Genomic DNA, 26,608 nt, shown 5'->3' on the forward strand with positions numbered 1-26,608 from the left:
TTCCTTCCTTCCTTCCTTCCTTCCTTCTTTTCTTTCTTTCTTTTCTTTCCTTTCTTCTTTCTTTCTTTTTTCTTTTTATTTATTTATTTTTTTTGAGACAGTTCTCACTCTGTTGCCCAGGCTGGAGTGCAGTGGTGCGATCTCAGCTCACTGCAACCTCCGCCTCCCGGGTTCAAGCAATTCTGCCTCAGCTTCCTGAATAGCTGGGACTACAGGCATACACCATTACACCCAGCTAATTTTTGTATTTTTAGTAGAGAGAGAGTTTCACCATGTTGGTCAGGATGGTCTGTCTCTTGACCTCGTGATCCAGCTGCCTCAGCCTCCCAAAGTGCTGGGATTACAGGAGTGAGCCATCGTGCCTGGCCTAGCCTGCTGGTTATTCTTTCTTAGAGCCACTAGATGATTTCTGTTTTTTGACTGTGGAGTATTTCCTCTTATAAATGTTTGGTTCAGGAAAATGGAAGGAGAGACAGAGGGGAACTATCATATACTGAGTGCCTACTCTAGACCAGCACATCCTATTTCATCTTTGCAACTCTGTAAAACAAATCTTATCGTCTTCGTAATTACCGCTGAGGTTCAGAGAGCCAAGTTGACACAACTTATCAGGAGCAGAGCTGAAATTTATGCCCCTTTCTGGCTGGATTCCAAAGTCCTTTCCACCGTAACTTCAAATTAATACTATAGTTTATTTGCCTTCCCTGAGAAAACTCAACACTCAAGCAGAGATGACACCTTGAGCATAGTGGAGGTTAGCAGGAGCCAGAAGAGTGTGAAAAATTCACCAGCAGTGATGCCCAGGATGTATCCAAGGGTTGGAGGCACTGCCCTTCCTTCATGGCTGCTTGATCCTGGTGTTTCTCTCCTAGTTTTGCATGACTTGTCCTTTACTCGCCCCACGTCCTTCGTATGGAGTGTCCTCCCAACCGTCTTCTCATCTCTATTACTTGTCATTCTCTGCTTGTCCTCTCTTGTACTTCACCCTGGCTGTCACTGAAATGTCTCCTCGACCCCTGTCCTCCTTTTCACCTCTCTTTTTGCCTTTGTATGGCCTACACATCTCTCTGACTGTCCCTTCTTCTCTTTATGGTTTCTTCTGCTTCTTGTAGCTCATCCTGGGAATAGTTTGCTATCCATCTAATCATAACTCTCACCTTCAAATTCTTTACCACACTTTGTCCTTCTGTTCTCCTTCTGTATCTCACAGCCTATGTGTACATATTAATAGAAACATTCTAAGCCCCAAAGCCTCCTATTCTCTTCTCCCTGCTTCTTCCCTGTAGAAAAGAGCCTTTTGATTTAAGGATCTAGAAATGAGATCAGAAAGCGAGGCAGATTCCAGGAAGATAGGAACAGTGCCCACTATAGCTATTAACTAATCCAGTTACCTTCGGTTTGAAGGGCTTTCTGAACTGATCACTGATGGGTAAAGACAAATGAATAGGCGGATAGGGACTGAGCTTGATCTCTGTCCTACTCTCTGTCCGCCATGCTCAAGAACCCCAGATCCAGCTCTGTTCTTCCAATCTTGAGGGCTTAGATAATCCTGAGTACTTTCCTTCCTTCCCTCCCTCTCCTATTCTTCTTCTTCCTCTTGCATATTGGGAGAACCCTGTATGCAGTAAAGAGGTTTCAAGCACCATGTCTCAGCACCTGAGATTAGGCTGGTCTCCACACCCATATTTATCTTAGACAGTTGAGCTAGGTATCTGCCCATGCCCAGCATTCTGGAGATAGACTGAAAGAATAATGCTCAAGGATGTGTAAAAGCTGCTCGGAACTGAGAGACAGCACTGCCTGGTAGAACATAGGCTGGACTGGGAAGGAAGAGACTTGGGTGCCCATCTCGACTCTGCCATTGACTAACTGTGACCTCGGGCAAGCCTCGAAGCCTCTTGGTCTGTAGTTCCTTCATTGTCGAATAGGGGTTGGTATCAGTTCCACACTTCTCAAACTAGGGCATGCACGAATGCGCCAGGAGGCACTCAAAGCCACGGGACTAAATTTAGTATATTTCCTGAAATTATCAATTTTGCTCAGATTTTGAGGGAAGATGTTATTTTAGTATTAGGCCAACAATGTACAATGAAGTAGAACAAAAATGTTGAATGACTTAAGACAAAAACAGATTTCAAAAATGTCTAGTGTGTGGCCACTTATGGCTCAGCCCTGTATCATCCAGGGCACAAATTCCCTCTCCTCTGCCTTTCGAGACACCTTGCAAGGTCAGTCTGGGAGGTGCTCTGTTAGAAGATAATTAAGGTCACTTCCTGCTGTAAATCTCTATGTCCAGCCCCCATTGCCCACATGGCAGTCTGTTCCCACTCCTCCCCCTGGCTTTGGTACAGAGAGAAAACAGCTCCTCAGCCTCCTCTCACCAACCAAATTATCTCTTTTTTGGATACCGGTTCCAACGTGAATAGCGACCTTAGAGTCCTCCAGAAGGAGATCAGTTGCATTGGGATGAAAAAGAAGCACTTCTGGGCTTCCAAGTGTTCTCAATAAGGGTGGAGGAAGAGAAGAGGAAGGAGAGGGGTAGGAGAGGAAGGGCAGGAAGAAAAGCACTACAGGGTTATGTAAGCCCTCAAGGTTGTAAGAAGAATGGAGCTGAATTTGGGGTTCTTTTCAAACTTGATGTCTTTATTCATTCATCTCCCTCCTGTCTTGCCCCAAGGAAAATAAACAAATAGAAATGGAGCCAGATGCACACAAATCTTGAGGTAGGGAAAAAGAGGGCAGCATGTGTGTGTCCAGGGGCCTGATTCTCCAGCTGAATCACTGTTGCCTCTGTCTCCAACTCCCTGGCCTCCTTCCCCCTTTCCCTCCCGTCCTCTGGCCCCAGCCTGACACCGAGGCCCTGGCCCACGGAAGAATAGGCTTTTCTTCCCTTGTGTCAACGTTTGGAAAGTTCTCATAGTCTGATCAAAAGAAAGGATAAAAGCCTTCAAAGCATTTCCTGGGAGTCCGTAACCTCTGTATGGCCCTTCTGACCTGCCTGTGTGTTTTCCAGTCAAGAGAGGGAGGGACAAAAGATGGCGCCACATCAGATGTTCTGTGTTCAGACACCACCCCTGCCTGTCAATGTGGGCTGACTAGGACCATTGCCCCTTCCTCCACCTCAGTCCCCAATCATGCCTTCTGTCCCCTGTGAGAAGGGAGCAATGTTCTGTAGAGAACTGCCCAGAGGGTGGCATCTCCGGGACCCCCTGTTTCCCCGGATGGAGAGGGAGGAGGACTTCCTGGTTCCTGTGGCAAGCGGGTGCTGCCTCTTTGATGCACCTGCCCTGTCAACCTTCCACACCTCCCCTATTCACACCCTCCTGAGTCATCACCCCATCCCAGTATCTGCTGTTAATCATTGTCTGGGCCAGCAAGGCTCAACAGGAGCTGGTCCTTTGTGAGGAGCTTGGCACTAGGCAGAGTTCAACTGAGGACAGAGGCTGTACCACTGTCTCCTCAGCCCCAGCTCCAGCAGTCCCGGTAATCTTCCAGCCTGGCCCCATCTGAGTCCTCATCTCAGAAGAACAACTACTGGGAGGCGTTAACCCATCCCTCCTCATCTTGACTGAAGAGCCAGAAGAATTAGTATCAGTGCTAAGAGTCAGCTGGAAGCCATGGCATCTATAGAAATAACTCCTGTTGCTATTGTTATTCTACTGTTATCCTATTGTTACCGCTAAGACAAGAGATGCTGAAAAGACTCCCAAGGACACTGGGGGAAATCTCAAGAGGATCTGGGCTAGGTAAGGGAGAGTCAGGGTGATAAACAAGAAGTCTGTTCAGGACCCTCCTTGCTGTGTCAGCTCTGCCTGGATCTCCCATCAGTCATCACCTGGCTTAGGCCCCAAGATTCCCCATGGGAAGAATCTATACCCAACTTATCTCCAAAGATACTGGTTGAGGGGATCAACCTAGTTTAGGTATCAGAAGTATTTTTTCACGCAGAGCCCCTCACGAGAGTGCACCTCCACCCCTAGTCTCTGCAGAGTTTCCCCGAAGAGGGGGCTGGCCAGGTTGCAGATGGGAAGTGTGGAAGTGGTAGAGGTGAAAGGGAACTCCTGCAAACTTCAAGCTTCACCAGTGATGATGTACCACTCTCCTCCATCCCATGTGGAAGACTGGCCTCCCCACCATCTGGGTGTGGGGCTCCCCAGTCCCTTGGGGCCACCCTTGCCTGCGCAGTTGCCTGTCTCATTACCTCATGGCCCCTACCCCCACTCCGGCTTACTCCTTTTACTATTTGGTTGAATTCTATGAAACTGTCATTTAAAAAATGGGTTACCTATGGCAATATCAAAGGGTTCAATCTAACAATACCTAATAACAATAAAAATAATAGTAACAACCACCGTTGTGATATGGGGTTTTGAAGTCTACAGAATAGTTGTACAAATTCAGAATAACTCCATCTTGCTCCACACGACCATCCTGGGTGGTGGGGCAGGGGGCAGTTAAAGCAACAGGAAGCAGGAAGCTCTCTCCAGTGTCACAGCTGACCTTCCCATCATTAACCCTGAGGGCGTTTTCTCAGCCCTGGACCCCAGCAGTCTCTGCCGCACTTGAGACTGATGACTGACCTGTCTGTTCTTAACACTCTTTTTCGGCTTTTATTGAGGGGTGGTGGGAATCCACTGATTTTATCTACCTTGACTAGCCACCACTAGCTCTGCCATTTCTAGGCTTTGTGATTTGGGGCAAATCACTTAAACATCTGAGTTTCTATTTCCCTTATCTGCAAAAAGGGCCTAATAATGCCGAGGTGACCGGAGTTCCACACGGCCATACGTGTCAGAACGCTGCATGGGTTGTGCACAGTTCTCACTGTTACTCTCCAACATCATGTTCTCCAGGTTCCCTCTCCAGCTCTCTGTTTATTTTGATCATCTCTCTTGCTGTAATCTCTCCTCTGCACCTTAAATGTTGGCGTTTCTCAGGAATCCATCCACCCTTGGCGCTCATCCCTGACCACCATACTCCATCTTCCTCAACTGTTTACCCTGCTCCATGGATTCCACGTCACCTCTGCCCTGTGTGTCCAAGTACTTACAGCCCCCCCACCATCTGGAGCATTCCAATTTTAACATGTTCAGACTCAGTGTCCTCCCTCCTCAAGAGAGTCTCTTTTGTGTTTTCCTTTTTGTTCACAGAATTACCCTCCACTAGGTGTCCAAGCCTTAGAATTACCCCTCCTTTCTCTCTTGCCCCTCATCCGATTGATAACTAGGTCCATCAATTCCGCCTTCACGACTCCTCTTCATGTCCATGGAGGCTGCCCTGAATGATTCACCCGAGGCGTTGCAATGGTCTCCTGGTCCTCCTGTACCCAGCCTCATTGTGCTAACCTCCATCCGCTGCCTCAGTGCACACATTCTGACCCTATCACTTGACTTTAAATTCTTCAATGAGTTCCCTCAGCTCTTGTGATGAAATCCAAACTTCTTGGCAAAATCCTTCAATGTCTGACTCCACCTTACTGTTCACCGCCTTCCCTGGAATGCTTTCCCTCTGCAACCCGTATTCCAGCCACATGGAATAAAGCCTGTGCTCCGCTTGCCTGTCTCCATATCTTTGCTCGGGGAGCTCCGCTCTACCTAGACCATCCTCTCCCTGCTCCCAGACTCCCCTTCGGACCACTGTCTCCCCTTTCAAATCCTCTTCCTCCTTCAAGGCCCTGCCCCAATGCCCTCTCCACTGTGGAGCCTTCCCAGTGATCCCAGGTAGAAATAGTTACTCTCCCTCTATGTTTCCGGGACATTTGCCTCCTCATCCTTTGTTCTTCTCTAGAGATTGTGAGCTCTTCGAAGGCACAGACTGTATCTTGGTCACCTTTGTAAACTGGTACCTTTAAATTTAACCGAATTGGTTAGTATAGAGGAAGGAATTAGAATCTCTGGGTGATTCTGGGCTAGAAATGTCCACTATATAGCATCATTCATCACCCCAACACTCCTTATCACATAACACTGATTTATTACAGTGCTTTTTTTCTGACCGAGCCTCAAAATCATCCTCAATATGGTGATGCAGAGAGCCATTTTCAATCAAATGGAGTTAGCACAACAAATGAAACCTATTTTTTATCCTGGCATGTCTGAGTCACAAAGGTTCTTATGTATTCTTCTTTCCCGCTATTTGCCATCCTGTCTGTGTCACTCACTAGCTATGGGAACTTCAGTCAGTCTCTTAATCTCTCTAGGGCTCAGCTTCCTCATCTAAGGAGGCAATAAAACCTTCCCTTATGTGGTCAGGATTACATGATTTAAAGTATATGAAATCTGTAAGGCCCTTATGCAAATAAAGATATTATGATTATCCTACTTTGCAGATGAATGAAAAATATTACTGAATTAGAGAAACTAAGGCTCAGAGACATAAAGTCACTTGCTGACATTTATTTAATGCCAAAGCCAGAACCCGTGTCTCCAAATCCTGTGGGCTTTTCACTCACGTTGCGTCTCCACACCCCAGGGGCCTTGATGATGCTCAAGTTACACCATCCCTTATATCTCCTTCCTCCAGTGATTTGTGGGGTAGGATTTACTCTAGTCCCAGAATTGAAGGGGACTTTTAACCCACTATTCTTCATCCCATCTCCCTAGAAATCCTCCAAAACCCCGTCATCCTGGCAAGAGGTGGGCAGGTGTGTGCTGAGGAGTGCCGAGTAGAACCACGTTCCTTAATTACTGTCCTTCAGCCCCTTGCCCTCTCGTCTGCCCTCAGCCTCAGGGACATCAGGCAGCTGGCAGCCTTCTTAAGGCCCAGGATTGCCAGGGCCCCAGAGATAAGGTTTTTGGGGTGAAGGCCACTGAGCTGTCACCTGATCTACCAGCAGAATTTGAGAAACTAGGGAGAGGAGGATGGGACCCATTCCTTGGGATCCCAGGGCCAAGACAGGATTCTCCACCTCAGAGAAGAGAGGGAGGCTGACCAGACTCCAGCCGAAGGGCCCTTCTCCATACACTTTCCTGTCTTTGAACTTGAAGTGGTATTGGCTAGAAATGAGGGAAGGCTTGGGCCTAGTTGGTGGAGGGCCCAAAAGGTAGTGACGGGGGGGGGGGGAGGCAGAAGAGCCACTCCCCATTGTGAGAACATCCCCAAGGCCCGCTCCTCTAAGGGTTATTTCATCAGCTCTGCTCCTTCCAGGAAGGACCATCCCCAGCTTCCCAAACCGAAAAACTTTTCCAGGCTGCTTCTTAATTTATATTTTGTTCATCTTTGTGTCTTTCTCAGTGCCTGGTATTTATTGATTTAAAAGAGCCTGTAGGATTGCTATTCTACATCACTCTCCTCCCTCAGGCCCCCTTTCCGTGTGCCACCTGCTCATCCTTCAGTTCAAGTCCTTCCTCGGAACTTCCCATTGAAGTTTCAATGTTTGGACACTTGGGGGCACTGACTGAGGCAGTCCTCTCTAGTTTCCCTAGCTCTTCTCTGCAGGCTGTGCTCAGCCCCACCCCGTCAACATTCTCCCCCCTCCACATTGAGAGGAGCTTGATGGGGAAACTGAGTCCCACAGTGGGAGTGGTTAGTAGGAGTGCCTCAATGAAAGAAATTCAGAGTTTTCTGTGGAAGGCACATCCCTCTCTTATGGTGGGAAAGCAGAGAGGCAGAAAACTTCAGGCCTAAGCCAAAACTTGACCAGAGACAGACAACTCTGAACTTAAAGCTTCTCCCTGCACTGGCCAGGCCCTCCTGGGGGAGCCCAATGCTTTCTCATGTTCATGTAACCAAGGACAAGAGGAATGAGTCTTGGGAGAAAGGATGAAGGAAAAGTAGGAAAAAGAGGAGAGGAAGTAGAGGGACCCTATCTCTGAAGCCCCTAGAATGACAGGTGGAACGGAGTCCTTCATGACCTGGTCTCTGCTGAGCACCCTAGCGTCAGCATTCTCTATCTGTACCCACCCACTTCATGCACACACCTTGTCCCCAGCCACACGAAACCTCTCAGTCCTTCAACAGACCAAACTTTTCTTAGCAAATAATGGGGCCTCTTCCATGGAACACTCTTCCTCTCCTACTTTGTTTAATTTGTACTCCTCCTTCAGGCCTCAGCTTAGATATCACTTTCTCTGGAAAACCTTTCTGGATGCCCCCACCCGCAATGTGGGCTGTCGTCCCCCTGTGTTCCCACGGTACCATGAACTTCCTACCTTAGCCTTTAAGGTGTGCCAGGCATTGTGCTGGGTGCTCCATGCCACGCTTCATCCTCGTCTCCCTGGGAGGGCAGCAGCATTGCCCTCAGATGAATGGGTGGAAACTAGACTCAGAGGGGTTCGCTAACTTGCCCAGAAGGACGGCTAAGGGGTGCACTCAAGTCAAACCCAGGCCTGCTTAAACCTGCTTGAGGTCTGGGCTTCTCAACTTGATACTGGACTGTGCCACAGAGTATTCATGCGGGGAAGCCCACCATGGTCATCACATTTAATCCCCATATTCCACTAAAGAGGAAGCCCAGACCTAGGAAAGATGGGTAACTTTCCCAGGATCATGCTGCTGGCTGGTAGCTCATGTTATTTTACATCAGAATCAGAGCAATAACCCTGGTCTTCTTCTTCATCTCAACTTTTCTCTTCCTAGAAGATTCTTTTCCTGACCCTGGGGTCCCAAAGTGCCAGTTTCTGTGGAGCTAACCTTGGAGCATTATCCACAGAAGCTCTTCCCCAGCCAGCCCCGGCCACAGCCCACTCTCTTCAACCTGGCCCTCCCTCCCACCTAGTAGGTCTCAGGGTCTCCCTCACCCCGGCAGCAGCTGGCCCAACAAGAGTTGCAATAAGCAGCAATAGTGAGGTTCACAAGGAGGAGACATTCAGCGATGCTCTTACTGGGGTCTGCGGAAATGATCAAGGGATTCCTCTGAGACCACTAAAAACCCCATAGGGGCGCTAAGAGTCATTGGAACTATCTTCCAGGCCACTCAAGCTCTGCTCAGTAGGTGAAAGGGGGACTTTTCCTTCTCATTAGGGCAATGAGTTCTCCACCTCTTTCTGCCCCTCCCCTTTGCCTCATAATACCTTATGCCCAGGGGATTCTTCTAGTGAAGTCAAAGTTTACCTGTTGCTATCTGAGCAATTTCTTCTTATTTGTAACCTTGATGGAGCTGGAGAACCAGAGGTACTCTATACCTGTCATTAATATTCAGAAAATTGAGCCTCTCTCCCTGACAGGTATCCTCTCAGCTCCCTTCCCTTCTTGGGGCTCCTGTTCCCTGCATGGAGAGCAGCCTCTAACCTTCACTCAGAGAAGTCTAGGGAGCTCACCATCACTCTGGGAGGCAATCTCTCTGCCCCCTTTCAACTTTTTACTTATTCCCTATCCACATTCCTCCCTTAAGAAGGAGGATGGGGACCGGGTGTGGTGGCCCACACGTGTAATCCCAGCACTTGGGAGGCCAAGGTGGGTGGATCACCAGAGGTCGGGTTTGAGACCAGCATGACCAACATGGAGAAACCCCATCTCTACTAAAAATACAAAAAAATTAGCCAAGCATGGTGGCACATGCCTGTAATCCCAGCTACTCGGGAGGCTGAGGCCAGAGAATCACTCGAACCCAGGAGGTGGAGGTTTCAATGAGCTGAGGTTGCTCCACTGCACTCCAGCCTGGGCAACAAGAGCAAAACTCCATCTCAAAAAAAAAAAAAAAAAGGAGGATGGGTTAGGGATGGCATGAGGACACTGCCTAGACACAGAACTAGATTCAGAGGTGGACGTCTCACCGTCCTCCATCTCCTGTGTAACTAACTGCCCAAGCACAGCAGGGAAAGTTGAAGTTGTACTTTGGACAGTTTTTTCTCCAGCAGGGGACATTTGGAGGCAAAAGAATCACACCGGAGTATAAGGGCTGGGGAAGGTGTGTTCCTGCCCAAAGGAAGATAGATGGATGAGGTGGCTTAAGGAGAATCCAGTAACCAGAGGGGAAGCACTCTAGTTAAGGGGCAGGGAGAAGGAGTAGGAGGTCCCTGAGGTTCTCACATGAAATTTTGATCATGGCGATCAGCACTCAATAACATTTGCTGATGAGCAAACCCATATCAGCTTAGTTCTCTATCTAACCGAGTTTCTCCAGCCATGACCCCATCCACCCTCCCAGGCCCCAGCACACCACTGCGCAGTCAGCCCTCAAGTCTCCGGAACCCCGGTGGGCCTTCCTCTCTTCCCTTTTTAGGGCATCTGCTCCTGACTGCTAGAAGATGCTCTGGACCAGAATGGCAGGTGAACCATAGATACAGCCTACAGCTCCTCATGCAGACATAGGATAATAACTGGGAAGTCCAGTGCTAGGCATCATAAAAGACCTGTAATTGATAGAGATCCCCAACTCTAAACCCTAGCTAAGAAGGCTGTGGCGTTACTTTCCAGAGATCCAGAGTTCATAGCAGTAGTGGGGCCTGTAGGAGGGTGGGAAGTGAAAGGAGGTAGGCTCACTCTGCCTGGGGGTAGTGCAAGGGTCAAGGTGACCCTCAGAGGTTCTTTCTAGACCCAGAAGCCCCGTTAAGGTCCCTAGACCCATTCTTCTCCCCACCCCTTCCCCTCACCATGCCCCCACTCCTTCCCAAAAAAGGTGGGTAAAAGACAGCTCTGTTAGATTTGTAGATAGGTTGGGGGGTGGGGTCATCTGAGTGAAGCCAAGACACATTGCTGGGGGGTAGAAAATACAAAAACAAAAACCTAGAAGCAAGAGACCTCCATTCTAGTCCCAGCCTGGCCACCAGCTGCCTGGACACATCATCTCACCTCTCAGAGCCTTGCTGGGAAAATGATAACTCTTCCATCTATCTCCCAGGGTCTGGAAGGGCTAGGAAATACCTGTGTGCCCTGGGCAAAGGCAAAGATGGTGACACCAGACCTGTGCCAGCGAGGCCAGGTGGAGCTCTCGTTATTCATATGTAGCTCAGTCCAGGGTACTCAATTCAGCTCTGGGGTGGGCGGCCTGGCCCACCTAACTCTCTCCGTGGTTGGGGTGGGAATGGGCGCCGCGCTCAGAGTGCAGTGGAGGCTGTGTCCATGGTTAACGTATAAGCAGGTGCAGTCTGGGGCAGCGGGACATTCTCAGCCCCAGGGCCACATTCTTAAGGTCACAACAAGTGCAAACTTGTTATAACCTGTGTCAGAGCAGCAGAGGGCGGCAAGGGCAGGGGGGGAGGGACACGGTGCTGAGATGCCTGCGGCCGTGGACAGGGTGCAAAAGGGAAAGGGGTGGGGTGGGCGGAGGGTGGGTGTGCAGGTGCATATGCCAGGGTGCAGTCTGTGTGCTGGGGTCGGTGTGCTGTGTCTGGGCACATCCGCTTGGATGTGGGTTGGGAGCCGTGTGTGTGGCCGCATAGATGAGTGTGTGCCTATGTGTCTCTGCATATATGAGCCCCAGGGAGTCCTGCGGTGGGAGGAGGAGAGGCGGCAGCCACAGACCCAGGCTGAGCATATGGAACGGAGAAGTGGGCAGGCTCTGAGTGCCCCTTCCCCTTCTCACGCAGCATAGAACCTGCATTCCAACTCCTCCACAGACTGCCCTCACCCCTGTGAGCCTAGGGCCTCTCCACTCTGTGTGCCCTCTGCAGCCTGCCCTGACAAATGCCCATCTCCTCAGCCTGCCCAGAGAGTGGGGGGGTCACCTCCTGCCCATCCCCCCTGGCCCAGGGCCCACTCCCCCGTGCTCTCTGGGCCCTCCGGACACTGGAGCGAAGGGGGAGCTGGGGGAAGGCTCTGAAAGCAGGTGACTGTTTGGGGGAACTAGGGGACAGAGCCCCCATTGTGCCCGCCCCGGAGCCGCCTCAATGGAGCTCCCTGGCACAAAGGGGCTTTGACAATGGGCAGGACATTAGTATGCAGAGCCAGCCCCTCAGCCCTCTCCCTGTCCCACAGCCCAGGAGCGGGAGCTGGGGGGCTGCTGGTAGAGGGTGGAGGGGCCAGGACTGAGACTGAGGAGATCTTGGCCCACAGGGGCTTCCCTGGGGCCACTGCCCGGGAGACAGGGGAGGAGACTAGACTAGGGCCCCCAAACCTGCCACTCGCCAGAAAGGACTTTCCAAATGGAAAAAGCCGCAAGGACTGGTAGGAGTGGAAGGGGAGGGGCTGTGGGAGGCCAGGCCCCTTGGTCCCAGGCTAGGCTCTAGAAAGACGTGGGTGGGCAGTCTGAGTCCTTCCACATTTTGCCTCAGTTTGACCATCTATGCAAAGGAATTGTGTAGGCAGAAGAAGAAAAACGGAGTAATACACAGCGAGCCCTCCAACCCCAGCAGAAAGGGCATGTGTTATGTGCTCAGGGTTTGGGGTTTTGGGACTTCTGCTTCCTTGGGGGGTTCCTTGCAATCTCCACCTGTTGTGATTCTGGAGGCTGAAGAAGCTACTACAGGGGAAGCAGGGGTAGTGATTCGGGACAAAGTCCCCTCCCATCTGTGCTCTTTCGGAAATTCAATCTGAACTAGTGGAGGTGGAGCTGGAAGCCCAGCTCAGGGGAATTTAGCTGAAGGGCCAATGGGCCAGGACTAGGTCTTCCCAGTATGTGTCTATCTCCCCATCTGCTTCCTCCCATTCCCCAGTCTGTGGGAAGAGGCTTCCCTTCTCCTACCCAGGGAACCCCAGCAGGCACCCCTATCCTCATTAACGCCCTCAGCACCTCCAGCTGCCTTTTCCAAGGCACCATGTTGCCTTGGAACAGCACAAAGCACAGGGCGTGAAGGCGTGATCTAGGGAGAGGCTCCCGGGTCTGGGGTAGTGGGAGAGCTGGGAGGAGGGCAGCCAGCAGGACTGAGCAGCTCATGAGAAGCAGGGTCGCCCAATCACAGACTTCCCAGGAGCCCCAGGAGAGAAGGCCGGGGACACTTTGCAGAACTGCTCCCCATAAGGCAAGACAGAAAAATCTCTGGGCTTGAGAATGTCTTCCCAGCTTTCTTTCCCCTCTTTCCAGCAGCTGTTGATGTCAGGAAGTTCTCCCTGCAATCTGCCCTCAAGGCTTCCCACTGTAGTGCTCTGGCCCTGGGCTCACCTGAGATTGCTGGGGAAAAGAAAGGTAAGATCTGCTTCCTTCCTGGTCTCAGGACCTTACTCCTCCACTCTCCACAAAAGAAGTCTGGTGGGGAGAGCAGAGACAGAGCTAGGCCTTAGAACTCCTGGGTTCAGGGCCCAACAATGCTGCTGACCTTCTCTGGGAACTTGCACAAGTCCCTTCCCTCTCTGGGCTGAGCCCCTGTGTGTAGCATTGGATGGATCACCTGCAGCTCCCTGCCTTCGGGACCACGCACGGTGAGTTCAGGGGCACTGGTCTGGATTCTAACGAGAGATCACAGCATTGAGCACTACGCTGAGCCCTTTCCTGTTATGTCATTTAATTTTCAACAACTCTAAAAGTGGTTGCTTTTTAAAGACCCATTTTATAGATGAGAAAACTGAAGCACAGGGATATTAATAATTTGGCCAAGGCCACATAGTTAGTGAGTTGTAGAATGGAGGCAGAACTTACATGATGAACCAGCACCCCATACTACCTTCCTAGTGAGAACATTCAAAAGACCATGGCGGCTGAAGGAAATCGGCCAGGATATTCAAATTGGCCCAGGTTTTTGAAACTGTCATCTGAGGTTCCTCCAGACTAGCAGTTCTCAAAGTGCAGTCCAGGGACCATTGGGGGTTCCTGAGAGGCTCTACAAAGTCAAACCTATCCTCATAAAAATGCTAACAAAAAATAATAATAATAATAATTAAATTTTTAAAAAATGCTAACAGTACATTATTTGCCCTTTTCACTTTCAATATTTCACAGTGTTCAGTAGAGTTTTCCAGAAGCTACATGACATAAGATATTACAACATACTAAATGCAGAAGCAGATGAGAAACCAACTGTCTTTTATTAAGCCACACGTTTTAAAAGATTTCTGAAAATATGAGACAATGTCACTCTTCTTATTAACTTTTTGTTTCTTTCCTTTGGAAAATACAGCTGCTTTTCATTAAAAATATGTCATTTTGTTAACATGCAATAATTAATAATATTTCACTTGTCCCAGTGTTCATTTCTAACACGGCAAATATTCATAGATAGAACCCACACAAACCCAAGCTCTTTGGAATCTTCAGTAATTTTTTAGAATGTAAAGCGGTCCTGGGGTCAAAAAGTTTAAGAACCAGTGCTCTAGATGCTAACACACTCACCCTCCCCTCTTACCATTTGCCCATATCTTTTTTATCACAGGGTCAACTGGGAGGTTTAGACACGTGGACAGGGAGTGTGCCTGGCTCTAACAGTTGGAACTGGGATCAGAGGTGGAGCTGAGGAGGCCGGTCCAGGGAGAATGCAACACTAGGAGGTCAGACCTGTACCCGACTTGGGAGATGTCCCCACATGTCTCCCACCTTGCAAGCCCCTGCTCAGAGGTGTGCTCAGGACAGTGGGGCTGCCTCAGACTAGACTCACCTTTCTCCACTTTTTCCACTCCAGACGATACTGCTAACAAGCCCAGCATCAGGCTGGAGTCAGACCACCCTGGAGAGGGGAGAAAGGCTCTCTGGAGCCTAGATACCTGCATTTGCATGTAGGGGTGGGCGGAGCAACAATGCTTAGAAGACTATAAATTGGGGATTCTAGGGCCTACTGCTTGTAATCTTAGGGTAAAGCCATCCCTACAGGATAGGGCCATTGGTAGGAGAGGGGTTTCTCTTGAGGTCTCCTATAGAATTAGATAATAGGATCCTATACACACCCTGCTGCAGGATCCTCACATAAACCTCCAAAGTCAGGCTCCTCCCCAAGAATAAGCAATCAGGACTGTTTCCTACCTAGAGTCAAACTGGACAGTAGGCACTCTGTGTCTTAGGAGCCAGGCCCTTTCCTGGGTGCCAGAGGGTCCAGAGAGAGAAGAGATGTCTTTGCCAATCTGACAGAGATACAGGCCCTGTCCTAGGGGGGACCCCCAGCTAATGAGGCAGACAAGGTGTCTACTCCAACATCACCATGCATGGAAAACCCTGGGCCAAGTCACAGATGCAAGTGACAAGCAAGATGGCAGAGCAGAAAGGGAAACAGGACAATGGAGGTCTGTAGGTGGGGTGAGACTTGGAATGGCCTTTGTGAGGGCCCAGAGTGTGGGGAGGAGCATGGCTCAGAGACTGCCTGGGATATGCTTCCCAGGAATAGGGTCTAAGTAGTTCTGCAAAATATAGGGCTGGAGGAGATGGGGGAAAGGCATAAAGTCTCTTGAAGATGGTGATTGGGAAATTTTTATCCAATGGCAACAGATGTGTCTGGGTAGGGAAAGGGCAAGATAAAACTGATGCTCGTGATGACCGTTCCAGTGATAATTTCATTACAGGATAAAGGTAAGGAATCGAGAAGAGAGGGGCTGGGGTCAGAGAGGTCATTAAGGAGACTGCTGCAGGCATCTAGGCTGATGGGATAAGCAGGCCCACCAGGAGACACAAGAAGAGGAGGGCATATAAACCTGAGGGAAGCTGTGGGGGCAGACCTGGGCCAGGAGAGGGAGAGGGGGATGAAGAAGAGAAGAATGATAGGCAGGGCCATGAAAGCTGGATAAGATGTGGGGATTGACAGAAGTCTTTGGCCGAAAGAGAAGCTGCTGAAAATGGAGAAAGAGACGATTTGGCGAAAGCGCAACAGCTCAGTTCTCATTTGTTGAATCTGAAGACAAGACATCTGCTTGGCAAAAACAGGGGCTGTGGGTATGGAGACCCCACCTCAAGTGATGCCCAGCCTATTGGAATCAAGGGAGGAACTTCATCTTAAACTACTTGATAATTCGTCTACCTTCCCAAACTCCAGAAGGGTGGGAAGAAAGAAAGCTAGGACAGAATCTAAAAAAAAAAAAAAAAAAAAACAATGAAGGGTTAGGGCAAAGCCCAGGAACCAGGAAAGATGACAGAGTCGAAAACAGTAGCGTGGTGGGAGAAACATTATGACCCGAAACGCCACTTTTTACAGACTAGGCACCATTCCAACCCCTTTATAATAGTCACTGTGAACCCTCACAACAGTTCGGAGCAGTTATACTGAGAGGATGAGACTTCTTGAGCTACTAAGTGGAAGACCAAGGCTTCAACCCGCAAAGTCGGACTCCAGGGCTGTGCTCTTAACCATAGTGCCTCCTGTCTCTCAGAGCAGAAAGTAGGCCCGGAACAGCAAGAGAGAGGTACAGCAGCCACCAGGAGAGGCCCCGACAGTTGTCACAATAATCCCCGAACTCTGAGTTCCATTGCTCCTGTCAGAAGTGTTAAGGTTGGACTTTTTTGTTTTGGGATTGGTTGGTGGCTTTTGTTTTGGTTTGGTTTGGTTTCTTGGTCCAGAAGGTGGTCTCTCTCTCCCTCCCAGTCTCCATTTCAAATGTCTTACCTTTTCTGGGATGCACTTCCTGAAACCTAACCTAAGTCCTTCCAGCTGCAGCCACAATCCTTTCCCCAGGTCTCCTGCCACTTGGAAAAGTTGCACAATGGCTGTGTATTCCCTTTCTGTGCTGCACCTTGTTGGAGGCTTGAGGTCTAATTCAGTCCTCTCTAGCTCCTGCTTCTCCAACTTCTTCTCCAGGCGGCAAAGTTCTGCTCTTACTACTCTCTCACATTCCAGAGCCAGCCCCTCCCTTCCCCCACCACCTCAAATCCAGGCTCCAAGCTGGCCACCCACGGGAGGGCTTTTCCCACAATCCCTTTCTCTTTGCCCTTTCAAGGTTCTGATGGGGGAGGGGCAGAAGAGGGGGCCACCAGATGCACTCTCTTCATGAAGGATGGTGGCAACATGTAGACTAAACTCAGACAAGGGAAGAAAAGCATCAAACTCAGCCTGCCGGAGTGACTGAGGTGGCATGGCAGAGCTCTTATTCCCAGGAGCTGCCCAGCCAACCCCCCAGCATTGGGTGCTAAAACACTTATATTTTAAATCTCCCTTTCCTCCAGTCTTTCTGTAGTTTCATCTCAACAACGTGCCTTTGCTGATTCCTTCTCTGCCCCCTTCCAGGGCCCCACTGCTATCCTGGACAGCTTGGCCTCAGCCTGGACAGTAGCACTGACCAGTCAGGCAAGAGAAGAATCTAGGCCGAGGAGGGGAGGGAGAGTGGAGATTTTTTTCTTCCGTCCTAAATAACCTGTGGCAGGAAAGTTTAGGGACTCCATTGCCCAATGTCCCTTTTCCTCCCCACCAATGCCAGGAGGCTCGCCCTATCTTTCCATCTTGTATGCAGAAACCAAGCAGTTTACTAGGAGACTCGGAAGTATCCTTTGAGGAAATAGATCTTTCTGCATGACCCACCCCCTAGAGCTTTAAACCCCTTATTCCACCAATCACAGAATGACTCCAGAGGACTTCATCTGAGCCCACCCTGACCCAAGTGTCCCAGCCTCTCTGGTCCCTAGGAAGGACAAGGGAAGGAAGTTCCCTGAGTCCTCTGCCAGTCACTTCCTTGTAGCTCAAGCCAACCAAGTTGGAGCTGTAAATGAGTTTATGCACAGTGATGCAGGTGGCAGGGAGCTAGAATGTGGTTCTTTGGGGCACATGGAGGAGGTGGGGGATACCAGTGGGCAGATCATTAATCCCTTCACACAAACATATGTACCCATAGGCTGGATGTGGGTCAGATGTTGGGGAGACATTTTTTTTTCCCTCAGGGTAAGAGGTAGCAGAGGGGTTCTGCATTAGAGCCACAGAGGGACTGGAACCATAACCCTGCTACCCCTGCCACTCCCACCCCCCACACACACCCTGTCAGTGGAGTCATTGCCATTTGATATCCGCTGAGACAACTTGGCTGCTCAGGCTCTGGGTGGGGGGTGGGGGGATGGCTCAGAAAACAGCAGCTCCTTTCAGGACCCAGGTTGGCAAGGGCTTTGGGAGGCTGGACTGGCCCAGATCACCCTCCAACACCCTCTCCCTCCCTTCCTCCCTTGCCACCACCACCAAAGGACTGGGGGGAGGCAGCGGGGAAAGGAGTTGGCACTGCCGGGGCCATGCCTATTGCCTCTGCAATCCAGCCCTGGACCCTCTCCCTGGCATGATGCCTTCCGTCCCCCTCCTCCCTCGTTTCTTCCTCCCTGAAGAACCAGCTATGAGTCAGGATGCCTGGTTCCTTCCAAACTTGGTCCCCCATACCCAGTCTACCCTTAGAGAAATTCACAAGCCCTACAACTTGGCACAGGATGGTACCCACCATCATGCCAGGAATATGTTCAAAAATCCTTGGAGATTAGGGAGAGTTTCAGTATGAAACTAAATTGAACTCAGTGGTAGCTGCCCACCCCTCCGAGCTGATGTCGTGACAACCACTCTGGGCCCTCCTCACACCCCTGAACAAGACCATCTTTCACATGGGGGCCCCAAATATCCCATCATTATCTCCCTCCCACCCAGATGGCCTAAAGCAGTCCCAGTGGGGAGAAAAGAAATTCAAACACCACAGCAAGAGCAGACTGGCCAGACATCTTTAGTCAGAATTTGTATTAGTAAGCAACAGAAGCAGGCATTAAGTGCTGGCCTCTTTAGGGTCCAAATCTGCACCAGCTTCCTCACCATCTCCACTTCCCCATCTGCCTCACCTTGCCTGGGGCACTCACTGGAATTAAACCTCAAGCCACCAGAACCCACCTCCACTTTTTCCCCTGTTGTCCTTCTACCCATTCCTGGATTCAGCTCTCCTCTCCCAAATCAGGAAGTTCCATCCTTCATCTCTTCCCTAACACAGGTGCCCTGGGTTAAGTTCCTGGTGAGGAGAGATGAAATGGGAAAGGACGTCTCTGTCTGGAGGGTGAGTTTATAGAACCCAATCTGCCCTTCTCACTTTAGAAGTGCCTCTGCTCCTTTCCTTCGGGAAATCTCAATGTGAAACAGCTGGGTAAGGGTGAGGAGCAATGAGGAGGGATGTCTTGAAATGGGAGCCACTCAGAATGGAAGGAAGAGATTGGGTGGGCAGGGGTCTGGATCACAGCAGGCTTCTGTGTCTCCCCAGTCTAAGCTGCCAATATCTGTTTTTCTCCCCATGTGTGAACTAGCAATCACAGGTGTCACTACGTGATTGTCACTCTATGGGGAGTGGGGGAGGGGCTGGGCATGGGCGTAACCTGTCCATATGGGGAGGAGGGGGCACTGTCTGGTGTGCCTGTGTATAGGATCCCTCGTTATGTGTGGTTGTCACTGTATTAACTAGAGGAGCGGGGATGCAACTGCCGGTCTCCCCAGTGGGAGGGGGCATCGGGAAAGCCCCTTCCTTAGATGAGAGGGCTGAGGTGACCAGCCTGGGTAGTTTTCTCGCGGGGACCCCTTCCCAGGAGGCTCCGTTTGGGACTGCCCAAGGAGGGAGGCAGGGGAACAAGACCGTACCTCTGGGGCCAGGCAGGACAGGGACTGGGGAGCTGGGGCCCCGATGTCTCTGGAGAGTTACGGGGACAGGACCCGGCCGGGGGCGAGGGGCAGCACTCCTTCATCAGGGCCAGGGTCTTACCTTGGGTCCGAGGTGGAGGGGCCGCGGGGCAGCGGGACAGATGGACGGACTGGGCGGGCAGGAGTAAGGAGCAGAGCTGTGCGACGGGCAGGGTCAGGACTCTTAAACCCCGAGCTGGGATCAGATAAGGGCTTGTCCGGGGGCCGGGGCCGGGGTCGGGCCGGCCGGGGGCAGAGCTGGGCCGGGCCGGGCCGCCCCCTCCCTCCGCAGCGCCGGAGCCAAACTTTGTGTGAATGGAGGGGCCCGGAGGGGGGCCGGGCAGGCGGGGGCGGGGGGCTCCGGACGGACCAATGGGAGAGTGGAGCGCTAGGCTCGAGCCGCCGGGATTGGAGGGGCTTGGGCAGGGGGCGGTGCGTGCGGGGCAAGGAAGCGGAGACCCAGACAGATGGAGGTGCAGAGAGAAATACCCAGAGACAGAGACCCAGACAGACCCGGGGAGAAAGAGAGATGAAGAGACGATACGCGAAGCGATAGGCGCAGAGCTGGCAGGGTGACAGGGGAAGGGAGAAGGAAGAAAAGGGAGACGGTAGTGTCAGAGATGGGTTACGAGAGCTGGAGCCGGGGGGCGGGACTGGGGCAGAGTTAATGAAGTGGAAATGAATTCAGGACCGGCCCAGTGGCCCGGCAGGCAGCACCAAAGGCGGCGCCTGGGAGTGAGATTGGGGCGGAGTAGTCCTGGGCTCCTTTCCTTGGGCCCTTTCCTTGGGCACAGTTCCCGTGTTGTTCACCGTTTCCTAAGTCCCCGGTGCGGTGCTGGGTGCGTGACGCGCAGCACACCGTGCCCACCTGTAGCGAATTTCTCCGCCAGGAAAGATAAGGCCCGAACCCGCGGCGAAGTGCGGGAGGGACCGAAGGCTGCAGAAGGGAGAGGTCACTCTACTCAGGGGGCTCCCAGCAGATGTGGGAGGGAAGAGGTAACAACTGATTAGGGTCCCAAAGGAAGTAGAAGATTCAGGTGCTGAGACATAGTGGGGAGTCCCCAGGACTTGGTTCCCTTTAAGGCAGAGGGAACAATGTGGCAGAGTCCTGGGGAGACGTGAAAATACGAGTTTGCTTGGGAAACAGCATCAAACTGTCTCATTTACTAGATTAGAGTGCAGGATGGTGGTTCTCAACCCTTTCATCACCAAAAAATTTTTTAATCACCTGAATCTATGTTTTGTGAGGTTTTTATTCACCCCCCCACACACACACCCAGCATTTATTAAAGAATATAATTATTTCCTCATTTTTGATCATCATAAACATTTAACTGCTAATCAATAATGAGTGTTACCATATTGAGTTGCTATAAATTCAGGTAAAAAAGGAAAGAAACTAGGAATGTAGCTTAGTTTAACCTCTAAAAGCCATAAGATAAGTAAAAGTCCATTTTAAATAACTTCATTGGAGAAGTTGGAAGGACTGGACTAAAAGTTGGGCACCATGGGCAGTGTTCGTTTTAAGGGGAACACCCGGAAGAAACGCAGAGTTGTGCTGATTTGTGGTCAGGCCAGAGTTTCTGTAGGCAATGGAGAGCAATTGAAGGTTCTTGAGAAGGACAAGGTAGGAGAAAGCTATAGAATTTTAGAAAATTAATCTGGAGGTGACCAAATAGTTTGAACCAAGGGGATACAGTAGTCAAGTAGACTAGATAGAAAGTAACTCCAATAATATAAGCATGAAGAGATGAGAGCCCAAATCGGCATGGCAATGGTGAAAAGTGGAACACACAAAATGAATTGGAGTACAGAAAAATCAAAAGAAAATGAAAAAAACTTTGAAGCCACCTTGACATGATAAGCAAACAAGGGAAACTTCAGGCATCATATTAGAGTCTCAAGGCAAGTGATCAGAACTGCGAGGTCATTCACGAGCATAGGGAGCCTAGTGGGGGATCACACCTGGTGAGGACATGAGGTGGGGGAAACGGAAGTGATGAGTTAAGAGCTGGAAGCTGTGGAGAGGGGTCAGAACCAGAGGGAGAAAGGGGGTCGTTGCTGCCAGGGCAGGATGACTTGAAGCCGTGAGAACAGGGTAGTTGCCGACAAAGACTACACAGAGAGACGAGTGCCTGGCACATAGAGGAATACCTATGTTTAGAGGATGGGAAGAAGGACCCCCAAAGAGTGAAAGAGAATCCACCAGGTAGGCAGGAAGGAGACAAAGAAAGTGAGATGTCATGGAGCCAAGGAAGGAGAGACTGTTAAGAAGGAGGTTCTAACAGTGCCAACAGGTACAGAGAGAAGAGGCATTGGGTTTGGCAGTGACAAAGTCACTAGTGACATTTGAGAGCAATTTCAAAAGAGTGAGCAAGGTGGGAACCAGATTACAAGTTACCACTAGAAAGTGAGAAACTGTTAGCAAGTATAGGTTACACTTTTGAGAACTTTACTCACAGAGAAGAGAGAAATAGAAACCAGGCAATGTACTAGAAACAGGCCAGGTACAGTGGCTCACGCCTATAATCCCAGCACTTTGGGAGGCCGAGGTGAGCAGATCACCTGAGGTCAGGAGTTCGAGACCAGCCTGGTCAACATGGCAAAACCCTGTCTCTACTAAAAATACAAAAATTAGCTGGGCATGGTGGCAGGCACCTGTAAATCCAGCTACTTGGGAGGCTGAGGCATGTGAATCACTTGAACCTGGGAGGCAGAGGTTGCAGTGAGCTGAGATCACGCCACTGCACTCCAGCCTGGGGGACAGAGGAAGATTCTGTCTCCAAAAACAAAAAGAAAAAAGAAACAGTGTTCTAGTTTTTCTTCTTCACGTTCCCAATGCCTTCTCTTCCTAAGTCAATATGCATGAGGGGCTGTGGTGAGACAGTCTGAGTGCCAGTCTACAAAGCTGGTATAAGAACTTGAAGTTACAAGGAATAGAACATCCATCCAAGAGATCCTTAAGGGAGCCACAGTCTTGACATTCACAGACAGAGAGAACTTAGGCAGGGGTGTCCAATCTTTTGATTTTCCTGGGCCACACTGGAAGAAGAAAGTTTGTCTTGGGCCACACATAAAACACTAACAGTAGCTGATGAGCTTTTTTTAAAAAAAAAAAATCACAATAAAAAGCCTCATAATGTTTTAAGAAGGTTTACAAATTTGTGTTGGGCATCATTCAAAGCTGTCCTGGGCTGCATGCAGCCCACAGGCTGTGGGTTGGACAAGCTTGGCTTGGAGGCTCTGGTGGAACTCCAAAACAAACATGAAGAGCACCAGAGAAGAGGAAGCAAAGGGACTGTCATGATTTATGGAATCATTAACAGACATTTATTGTGCACTTATTATTTTTCCAAAACTGTTATCCATGCATTTGGCTTCAGCTACCACCCATGTGTCCATATGTCCAGCCCACCTGGATATCCATTTCAAAGTCAACATATTTAAAGTAGAACATGTCACCTTCCTCACAAGAGTGCTCCTCTTCATTTATTCTCTACTGTGGTAGATAAACTATCATCATCCAACCAGAAACATGGCAGCCATCCTAGATTCTTCAATCTTCCTCACGTCATCTCCCTTATTGAATCAATGCATCTATGTTCTAAATCGCCTCAATATTGTCCCCTTTCTCTCTATTCCACTATGATTGCTGTAGTTTAGGACACCATTACCTCTCACCAGGTGATAACAGTTTGGATCTTGTCTCTGCCCAAATTTCATGTTGGATTGTAAACCCCAGTGCTGGATGTGGGGCCTGGTGGGAGGTGTTTTGATCATGGGGACAGGTCCCTCACTGCTTCGTGCTATCTTCATGGTAGTGAGTTCTCGTTTTAAAATGTGTGGCAACACCCCCCTCTTCTCAGCTCTCTCTTGCCCCTGCTTTTGCCATGTGATGTGCCTGCTCCTGCTTTGCCTTCCACCATAAGTAAAAGCTTCCTGAGGTCTCCTGAGAAGCCGAGCAGATGTGCAGATGTCAGCACCATGCTTCCTGTAAAGCCTGCAGAACTGTGAGCCAATTAAACCTCTTTTCTTTATAAATTACCCAGTCTCAAGTTGTGGGATTTTTTTCAATCCCTTTTTTTTTTTTTTTTTTTTTTTTTTTTTTTTGTTTTTTTTTTTTGAGACAGGGTTTCACTCTGTTCCCTGGCTGGAGTGCAGTGGTGTGATCACAGCTCACTACAGCCCTGAACTCCTGTGTTCAAGCAGTCTTCCTGCCTCAGCCTCAAACGTAGCTGGGACTACAGGTGTGCACCACTACACCCAGCTAATTTTTAAAAAAATTTTTAGTAGAGACGAAAAATTGCTATGTTGACCAGGCTGGTCTTGAACTTGCGAGTTTAAGCAATCCTCCCACCTCAGCCTCCCAAAGTGCTGGGATTACAGGCTTGAGCCACCACTCCTTTCTTGGGTATTTCTTTATAGCAACACAAGAATGGCCTAAAACACCAGGGCTCCTGCAGCAACCTTCCAACTAGTCTTCCTACCTCCAGCCTTCCTCTAATAATTCTTTGGATTATGAATTTCTTTATTCGAAAGTGATTAAGCACCAATAAAGTACACCTATCTGAAACATACATCTGACCATATCACTTCCAAGTTTTAAAACTTTCAGTAACTACCAACTATCTATAAGTAAAGTCCAAGTTCCTTACCCTGGAAGAGAAGGCCTATTCTAACCCGGACCTGGTGCCATTCCAGCCTCATCTTCTTCCACTGTCCCTATACACCCAAAGCTACAGCTACTTTCTTTAATACTCAAGGTTCAGCCTTATGTTCTCTTTCTGTGTCTTGCCCCTTGAGCCTTTATCATTTACATAGCTCCAACTGTTGTCCCTGAGTGATGCCCAAATCTCTGTCTTCAATACTGCACTCTCTTTGGAGCTCCATATTTCTAGTTGCTTGCAGGGGATTTCCGTCCTGACTTGACAGGCCCCAAACTGAACTCAGTATCTTCCTCCCAAAAGCTGGAAGTGCTCTTGACTTCCTTAGTTCTGTGTTACTCCTGGTCAATTAGAAGAAAAAGCTACAAGTGACCTTCACTCTTTGCCTTGCCTTGGGCCCATTCCTGGACATGTCAATTAAGCCAACAAATGCTGTCAAGTCTCCCTTTCTTACATCTGTTTGCAACGTCCTTTTTCATTCCTATGACCACTACCAGGATCAGAAAGATCAGTACAGCCCAGGACCTTCATCTTTCTCTCCAATCTCAAAGGAAGAGGCAACTGTTTTCATCATGTCAGTCCCTGTGCCCTTGTTTTAAAACCCCAGACAGGTGCCTCTTGCTCAACAGATCACAATCCAAACTCTGCTGCCCAGTTAGGGTACTCCTTTGAGAGGGGAGGGAAGAGAGAATCAGAGGGCAGGGACAGAAAGAGAGACTTTGTGGTGAAGGGGACTTCACGTGACAGGCCCCCACACTGAACTTGGCACCTTCCTCTCCAAGGCTGGAAGGGCTCATGACTTCCTTAATTCTGTGTTACTTCTCTGGTCAATCAGACTAAAAAACTACAAGTAATCTATGGAAGTGTCGTCTACTAACATTCACAGTGAGAATAGAGTAGGGTGGGACTGGACAGTTAGGAAGACTTTCTAAGTCCTAGAACAGCGGGGGTGGGAACTTGTGGAAACGTACACAGGTAGCTCCAACAGCACTGTCATGTTCTAATTTTAAAAGAGTGATTTAAATTGAGTTGTTGTTCTTAAATTTTGCTTTATAACATATAGACATATATCTACCATCTATATTTCTTTGTACATATCAAATCGCAGGTTTTCATTTTTAAATTTGTTTGCAAAAGAGAAGTACTAGAACAATCTCTAGGAGCCCAATAAGGAATCAGTAAAAAGGGCATAGGACACTAATATTTGTGTTTACTATGTCAGATAAATCAGGAAATGGAGAAACTGAAGTTCTGAGAGGTTAAGTGGTTTGCCTATGGTAGCATAGCTGGAAAGTGTTCGTTTTGGGATTTGAATTCACATATATTTGACCCCAAAGCTTGTCTCAGGATAATTCCAGAGGGAATTTGCATGGCTTAAACACAATCCTGTCCATCAGAGGCTATGACCTCTGAGTACGTGTTGGTATAAAAAATTCCCCAGACTTACAACATCCAGCGTCCACCAAGAAACGTGACAGCGGAAGCGTCTTTTTTTGAGAACCCCTCTTTCTTCTCTCAGTTTACCAACTTGCGTCTTCCTTATTCTCTTCCACTTCTCCTTTCGGATTCACTGGTTCCAGCTTTGGCCTCGTCTCTACTTTTACTTTGTTCGTAATGGGACAAAGACCACCTTGGGAGAGCAGAGGAGGAGGAGAGTTGGTGTGCAGAGCCTGTTTTAGAAGGAGAATCCACAGGTGGAGAGCAGTACGAGGTGCTTGTGCTGGGAAAAGCAGGTGTGGAGAGGGGATCAGGAAAACTTTGCATTGGAAGGCATGATAGAGACTCGGAATAGGCAGCATTTAACAAGTCAGGGGAAGTGGCTGGAAAGAACAGAGACACTGACATGGCTCACCACAGGATTCAGGATTCCAAGTGGCATTTTGGTGTTCACATCCCACAGTGCTGAAAAAATGACATTAGTAGGGGGAGCATCTCATAGCTGAGTGACTCAGGCCGCAGGGGAGAAATCCAAGAGAATGACTGAGCTATGTTCCCCTAGTCACTAATGAATCATTTATGTAGGCAGATCACCCCTTACCATAAATGCAATATACACAAACCCACATTTATAAGACATAAGTTAGGGAATACTTAGTTACCTACTAAAGAATTCTTTCTTGGCGGGGCGCGGTGGCTCACACTTGTAATCCCAGCACTTTGGGAGGCTGAGGCAGGCAATCACCTGAGGTCAGGAGTTTGAGACAAGCCTGACCAACATGGAGAAAGCCCATCTCTACTAAAAATACAAAAATTAGCCGAACGTGGTGGCACATGACTGTAATCCCAGTTACTTGGGAGGTTGAGGCAGGAGAATCACTTAAACCTGGGAGGCGGGGGATGCCATGAGCCAAGATTTCATGATTGCACCCCAGCCTGGGCAACAAGAGCAAAACTCTGTCTCAAGAAAAAAAAAAAGAATTTTTTCCTTTAAAAAAGAAAAAAACGGCCAGGCACAGTGGCTCATGCCTGTAATCCCAACACTTTGGGAAACCGAGGCCAGCGGAGCACCTGAGATCAGGAGTTTGAGACCAGCCTGGCTAACATGGTGAACTCTCCCTCTCTACTAAAAATACAAAAAAAAAAAAAAAAAGATTAGCCAGG

General features: G+C 49.4%; 1 protein-coding gene and 1 long non-coding RNA gene across 4 annotated transcripts in view; one reads left to right on the forward strand and one right to left on the reverse strand.

Moving 5' to 3' along the window:
- Positions 1–19,943, reverse strand: part of KCNJ10 (potassium inwardly rectifying channel subfamily J member 10) — a 32,272-nt gene extending 12,329 nt beyond the window's left edge. The window contains exons 1-2 of one of the 2 annotated variants that reach the window (XM_032260841.1): positions 19,426–19,652; positions 18,573–18,687 (exon numbers count right to left, since the gene is read on the reverse strand). In XM_032260841.1, coding sequence (XP_032116732.1) covers positions 18,573–18,605 — 33 coding nt within the window. In that variant the 5' untranslated portion in view covers positions 18,606–18,687; positions 19,426–19,652. Of the gene's footprint in view, positions 1–18,572; positions 18,688–19,425 lie in introns of both variants that reach the window. The other variant, XM_032260842.1, reaches the window with a different exon arrangement.
- LOC116538455 overlaps positions 11,839–26,608 on the forward strand; it is an 18,767-nt gene continuing 3,997 nt past the window's right edge. Inside the window, exons 1-3 of one of the 2 annotated variants that reach the window (XR_004263645.1) lie at positions 11,839–12,045; positions 12,902–13,003; positions 14,184–14,298. This is a non-coding gene — a long non-coding RNA (uncharacterized LOC116538455). Of the gene's footprint in view, positions 12,046–12,901; positions 13,004–14,183; positions 15,826–26,608 lie in introns of those variants that run through there. The other variant, XR_004263644.1, reaches the window with a different exon arrangement.

The sequence above is a fragment of the Sapajus apella genome, unplaced genomic scaffold (assembly GCF_009761245.1).
Source record: "Sapajus apella isolate SASKATOON/1434 unplaced genomic scaffold, GSC_monkey_1.0 scaffold119, whole genome shotgun sequence".
Classification (NCBI taxonomy): domain Eukaryota; kingdom Metazoa; phylum Chordata; class Mammalia; order Primates; family Cebidae; genus Sapajus; species Sapajus apella.